Raw genomic sequence first — 7,131 nt, forward strand, 5'->3', positions numbered from 1 at the left:
TTGTGAGGATGAAATGAGGTCACCTGTGAAAAGTGCTACACCAGAGCCTCATGGAGAGAGCGAGGACCCATGTCCATCTCCTGCCCCCCGAAACTTGGTTTGGTTGAAGGAACCCACACGTGGTGCACAAACGCGCCATGACTCACAGTCACTAAAAAAAAAAAAAAAAAAAAAAAAAAAGTGAAACTCCGAATGAATCACAGGCAGAGAATTTCAACAGCTCTGAGACACTATTGCTGGAATGATCAACAATAGTTTCCTAAGGGAATGATGCTTTCCCATTTTTAAGTCACTTTCTGTAGCTGAAATACAGTGAATTTAGACAAAAAAGTCAGTAATCTAAATTAACTAAACTGAATAAGTGTATTAACCCTTTTGGTTTTAATTTCTTACTTTAGTAGAAAATCCAGACATTTGTAAAAATATGAAGGAGGGAAAAATACAATATCTCCACTCATCCCAACTTAAGAAATGAAATACTACTAATATAGTTGAAGCCCTGGCGATAGTGTTACAGGGGAATTATTATGCCCCCTTATAACTGTCATTCTAGAAGAAAACAGTATTCAAGTAAGCAAGAGGAGCAAAGACCTTTTTGCTCCAATTCGTACTTGGGCAAAAGTGAAGCTTCATCAGACAAATCTATATGCTATGATAATAATAGGTCGAAGGAATAGTCCAGATACCAACACACTGCTATTTCTTGGTACGAAGCGCACACGGGCCGTACGTACACACACTAGGAACAGGTGGTGCGCCACTCAGATTATTTCTGAACAGTCATATGGTAAGATTAGCCCTGGCACTTGAGCATCTGTTTACATGCCACAGAACAGAGCTTCTGGGGCTTTCAAAGGAAACGTTTCCTGCACAGACTTTCTAATCTCAACTGCAGTTAAATGCTGGAAGCAATGGGATGGTCTCTCCGCGAGGAAGACATATTCCAGGGGCCACACCTGTGCCGTCTCAAACCACACTGCTCTTCTGCTGAAAACACACCTCATACCCACAGTTCCGTGAAGCTGCTTGTTCCGAGAGACGAAAAGCATCTATGGGAGACAGCAACCTCCCTACCCCCGCACTTCCTGACCAGCAGAAGGAAAGCAGTGCCCTGGCTGCAATTCCACCCGCATTTGTGCAGTGCATTCCATGCTTCTAGGTACAAAAATAAACAAACCAGACTTCCTCAAGAAGCTGGCTCCCTACAGGTTATAGGATGAAATTTACAGAAACAAAAAGAAATAGAAATGGGAAGAGAAAAAAAGGAGAGATGGATGAAGGAAGCAAAAAAGATGGATTAAACACAAGTAAACACATTCAAGCCCAGACCCGGTCCATCAGTTTCCTTCCAAGGCTGTCTCCCCCCGCTAATCAATCCTGAGGGGTCTGCCACGTCCTCATTTTCTCCCCTCATCACCTCTCCTACCGTTCATCAGTTCACCTAACTGATGATTCCCAAAGCTCTTCCCCCCATCCTGGTTCTCTTGCCTGAGTTCCAGACAGACGCATCTGCCTGTCTACTCAATACCTGTGAATGGCACCGACTGGTACTTCAAAGTTGGTATTTATTTTCAAAACTGAACTCTGCTCTTCATTTCTTGTTTCCTCCTCCAATCATATCTCCCACCATCTACTGAAAACCTGAGTATCAACCTGAACCCCTGCCAACTCTTCTGTAAAACCTGGAATTCAGGTCCTAAAAATATGCCCATTTCTCTCTGTCCCCATCCAAATTCATCTGCTCCTGAAAGTCTCCACTCTGATCATTTTCCACAGAACTCACTCATTGTAAAAACCACAACACACCCTTGTTTAAAACTCCCTCACTCTCTTCCCTACCATCAGAAGTCTCCGTCCTTTAACAAAAATCCAGCACCACGGACCTGCACTCACAACCTGTCCTCCCCACACTTGGGGCTTCAAGACTAGCTGCCTCCACATCTTTGGCATCATGCGGTTTCTTCTGCGGTTGGGAAGTCTTATCAGTCCCTTCTCAGACTTCCATGCCCCATCCTTAAAGTCACAGCTCAGACACACTTTGCCCAGGGCAGCTTTCTCTTTGCTGCCCCTCCCTATGCCTAGAGCACAGTCTACTTCCCCTATCACAGCATGAATTGGTAACAGTAGGGGGAGTTCCTAATACAGTACTTACGTCCCTAGTACTTAAAAGTCTTCATACTGAATATCAAACGATTTTGCCAGGAACAAAGTTCCCAATTTTTTTTTTTTTTTTTTTTTGACACAACAGGGTCTCACTATGTAGTTCAGGCTGGACTCCATTGCAAATGCTGGGGATTACAGGTGTGTGCTACCACACCCGGAACTCCCAATTTTTTTGAACTACGAAATTAGTGTGGGATTTTCAACTGGGACTATAACACGGGCATTTATGTGGAATAACCAGTTTCTCCTTCTGTGTCTTGCCACAGAGCCAGGCAGCCAAACACAAGTAGGATCCTAGGTTTAATTAGAGCCTTACATAGCATTTTAAATTGAAGACACCAGGTGGATAGGTGAGCACTCCACGTCTCATCAACTAGATTAGGGGTTCCCCAGGGCAAAACTTCCTATGTGTACGATAACAGACTTTTTATTAGACCTACGGCTCTACCTGCACATTAAGTCACATAACCACCTGAGAATTAGGTCCTTCTATTATCCCTATGGTTTAGATGGGGAAACCCGGGCTAAGGAACACTGAATAACCACGACTAATCCAAATCAAAGTCAGTAAATACGTCTCTACAATCTTGGCTTGTGGAAAACAGCCAATGAATCAACACTAAATGAATGAAGTCAATAAACTGTATTCGAGAACAGGATAACCCACTTGGGATTACTTTAGAAAACGAGAGGGGCTGGGGATTTAGCTGAGTGGTTCTGGAACCTGCCTTGCAAGCACAAGGACCCGAGTTCGAACCCTGGTACCAAAAAAAAAAAAAAAAAAAAAGAACAATGATGAGAACTACAACGCACTCATATTTGATCTCAATTACACTTTGGAAAAACATAAACGCACTCATAATATAAGCATTGTTAATTCTCTTACAAGGAACTCCTCAGAAAGACTTTTTGCTCTGGGTTTTTGGTTTTGGTTTTGTTTATTTGTTTTTGGGGTTTTTTTGTGTGTTTTTTTTGGCACAGGGAATCAAATTCAGTACCTTGCGTTTTTTGCTCTGAGCTGTTTCCCTTCTCTGGGGAGGATGGCCTGCAGGGTCACCTGTGACATCACAGGGCTTGCTCTGAGTTTCTCGACTGTAAGCACTAAGTAGTGAAGCAGGGGCAGAGAAGCCTGGAGCCTCTTTTGTAGCTTACCTCCCGCAGCTCTAGCCTTTGGGCCACAGCCTCGAGGCTCTCCTGACCAGTGCTCTCCACAGACAGTGTGAATTCCACGAACTCATTGTTGAGCAGCTGGATCCGAGCAACCAGGCAACTCTTGCTGGATACCGTGTAGCGCCGGGTGCGTTTCAATTTCAATCCAAATGGCAGTGGCATCTTCTTTCTTCGAGTGGACGGCTAAAGGAGGAAAAGCACCCCTGCCAATCCAGAAGGGATGTCCGCGGTGACTCCTCTCTCCTGAAGGGAGGAACGCTTTCCAGTCTCTGGCTTCTCACCCAGCAGCTGCTGACTCCATCAAAAGGCCAAGTGCGTCTCGAAAGGTGGAGAGAAGGGAGCGTCCACCCCAGCGCTGAGAAAAGAGGAACAATAGTTACAGGAATGATGGTCACTCTGGGCTTTGCTCTTAAAAATAAAAATCAGTGAAACTGCATCTGCGGATGCCTCTCCACTGGAAAAAGAAGGCACGAACAGGGTCAGAGAGGCGATGGGGAAGTCTATCCTCACCAGAGCTGAGGGCTGGGCCCTGGGTCAGACTCCACCCCTCACTCTATCACGACTGTCAGCGGTAGCAATCCGGAGCTATTGTCAGGACTGTCAGATAAAGGCCAGCTCCACCATAATCCCAAAATTTGTAGTTAGCATGAGAGGGCATCTCTTTAGCCGAATACTTCTGAGTGCCCCAATTCGCCAAATGTCAAAATTCTTTATACCATGAGGTAAGCGCAAAACACCTCCAAAAGAGCCAAGCACAAGTCCCAGTCTGTAGGCAAATTCACCCTGAATCCTGAATGTAAGGAACAAGCAAGCCCGCTCATATATGGCAGCCGTGATGATCAAAAGAGGTGAATTCCTTAACAAATCTTTACAAAAAACCTTTCTCGTTTACAAATATTAACACCAGAGAGGCAGGCACAGGTAGATGATTGAATGACTTAGGTCACAAAAGACCCTGCAAATGCCATTTAGCAATCAAGGGCAGTTCTGAGAAACGTCCTAGACTTGCGCATAAACTTAAGGAGATGAGAGGCTTTAAAAGCCATCCTGGATTACGAGGGACGCACGGGGTTCAACCACCTCAGGCAGCCAGCAGGGCTGTGAAGGGCGCAGACTACCGAGCTCTCCCCGGCAGAAGAGCACGCGGCTTTGCTGGGCCAACAGGAACCCTCAGAGGTCCCGGAACTCTCTTTCCACCGCCGCGTTTCCGGACGGAAGTACTCGGGTAGGACCAGCCCCTGCGCGCGCGTGCGGGGGAGGGGAGGGTGCACCTTTGCAGGGCCAGTTCGAGCCTTTCGGGAAGTGGAGAGAGTGATCGCCCACTGTGTGATTCCGGATTTGGAGTTAGGCGCCCCAAAATACACCAGTTACAACGTTTTAAACCATACCTGTTGATGGTAACTGGGGATAGGCAGCAGCTCTGGGGGGCAGAGCTCGAGAGGAGCGGCTTCCTCCAATGCGCGCGCGCGCGGGCCGAGCTGGGACTCGATCCCACATTCCTCCCGGGTCCCTGTCTCGGCTCGGCCCAGGGCGAGGAGCACTCGGGGCCGGAGGTGGCGGGCTGGAGAACGGGGTTTAGCCATCAGCCTCGGCTCTGCCAAACTCAACATTTCGGAATTCCATTCCACAAATGTGGATGGCGTCTCTGAGCACAGGGCACCGCAAAGAGCATCTTGAGAAATCGAAGCTGAATCCTAAGCCGTCGCCGTCATTAAGAAGATTACAAGAGTGCTATAATTACATACAGAGATGGATCTCTAATAAGGTTTCGTTGTTGTCACTTTTCTTTGTGGAGTGTGTGCGTGTGTGTGTGTGTGTGTGTGTGTGTGCGCGTTTAAAGCTCTGGTTATTCCCAGAAAGATATAACAAAAAGTTAAAAACAGGAGATAAAGCAAGTTGCGGGGGGGCTAAAACTACCAAGATCACTGTTACAGCATTTTCATAGTGCCTTCTCTAGGTAAAACCATGAGAGAATGGAAGGACATAAAAAGTAAACACTATAAAATGATATGTTCTCCAATTGTAGACGTTTCCAATGCCCTTTGATGTTTCAGGAGTATAAACTAAATAGATGAAAAAAATTGAAGGGGAGTCAAGAAATGAGAAAGTTAAATAACAAGGTTTTAAGCAGACCAACAATGTAAATTTTAAGATTTTATATATATATACATGTATACTAAATACCCCTTCATGAGAAAAGGTGGTGGATTTCAACTTGACATGCAAATTATTCTAACGTGAAACAGGACAGGTAGTGTGGATGAAGAGACAAGATATTACATAAATGAAAGGAAAGATAAATATTTAATTTGGAGGATGTTCAAATATGGCAGTTTCACCACAAAGAACTATGCCTTGAAGGCAGTAGATACTATACTATATATAATTTAATTATTAACTTAAGCTCTGATTATGCAAACTCAAAAGTAAAATTTCATTTGTCCCTGAGATTTGAAATGTTTTACAGTATCAGGGATAAGGAAAAGCTAATGTTTTCTCTTTCTTGTTTTGGTAGGTGTTATGTGATTGAAAGGAATGTGTGTACGTATCAGGTACATTTTCTTCCAAGGTATAGCCCTAAGAATGGCTTGGTTTTTGTTTACTTATATAAAACCCACTGTGTTTAATAACATTACTTAGTAAATTACAAAATTATCAATGATTACATATCTTAATTTTGCTGTGTGCAGTATTTGCTACCAAATGATACAAAGTTATGAGTGTTTGGATATAATATTAAAACTAAGAAAAAAATAAGAATAAGATGCTTGGGAAGACTTTAAGGTGTTAAATAATATGCAATAATTTGAAAAGTAGCTGGGTCTGGAATTAAAATTTAACTACTGAAAGAAATATAAGTCCTACATAGATTTAAAAAAGATACTTTGCTTACAACACCATTCTGTTATTTCATAAGAAAACAAATATACATACTAAATTCTGCTTTAGTACAAGTTTACAGAAAGCAATCTGCAATATTTGTGAATTCAGTTTAATTTCTCCTTTCAATATTATATCCCCTTCCAAAAGTTTCTCAAACACATTTTAACTCGGAACCTTGTAGCTTGTTCCCCGTTCCCTTGTTGCTAAGGTCCTCACCATGGGTAATTCGCCAGTGCTGTTTTAACACAAAAGAATCACTAAAAGGAGATCGTATTATGACATTATTTAAATAGCTACATCTATTGCATTAAATCAAACCTGTTTCTCCCGAACATCTGTGCAAAGATAGCCTACCATAAAATGCCCTTGAAACAAAACAACTATTTTCAAAGTAAAATATTGTCATATCCCAAACTTTTAAAAAAAATTCCAACTATTAGGCATATAGCGATTGTCTCTTGGAATGTCCTGATGTGTTTTCCACTATACCCTATTATCATAAGGCTTTCTTAGCAAAAAAGAAAATAGGGCGAACATGGCAAGAGCGGCCAATCTAACCAGGATTTGCAGAAAGCACAAGTCGGAATTTGCAGATCCAAGAATACTCTTTCCAGTGTAAACATGCTTTACTCCAGAAACAAAACAAGGCGTTGCCAGTCCTTCCTTAGGCCCCCTCTCTGCAAAGTTACCAGACAAATTTCACACTTATTGCAAGAGGCACAAAGACGCCGGAGACTTTTAAAACCCTGATCTAGAATTCAGCCGCAGCCATCCTCTGAGGCGTTCAGAAGCTCAAGACCCCTTTAGAACTCGCTCGAGAGGATCAAAGCGGACCTGGGGAAAGAAGACTTTCCTCTTTGTTACGCTCCAGCCCATCCTCCGGGACTCGGGGTCGCGGACGCCCGCCCTCCCCTC

General features: G+C 43.7%; 1 protein-coding gene across 1 annotated transcript in view; it reads right to left on the reverse strand.

Moving 5' to 3' along the window:
* Ptpn21 (protein tyrosine phosphatase non-receptor type 21) overlaps positions 1–3,731 on the reverse strand; it is a 61,753-nt gene extending 58,022 nt beyond the window's left edge. The window contains exon 1 of the mRNA XM_010616334.3: positions 3,316–3,731. Coding sequence (XP_010614636.1) covers positions 3,316–3,495 — 180 coding nt within the window. The 5' untranslated portion in view covers positions 3,496–3,731. The remainder of the gene's footprint in view (positions 1–3,315) is intronic.
* Between the last annotated feature and the right edge of the window lie 3,400 nt (positions 3,732–7,131).

This window comes from Fukomys damarensis, unplaced genomic scaffold (assembly GCF_012274545.1).
Source record: "Fukomys damarensis isolate Sample0158 unplaced genomic scaffold, DMR_v1.0_HiC HiC_scaffold_21, whole genome shotgun sequence".
NCBI lineage: Eukaryota > Metazoa > Chordata > Mammalia > Rodentia > Bathyergidae > Fukomys > Fukomys damarensis.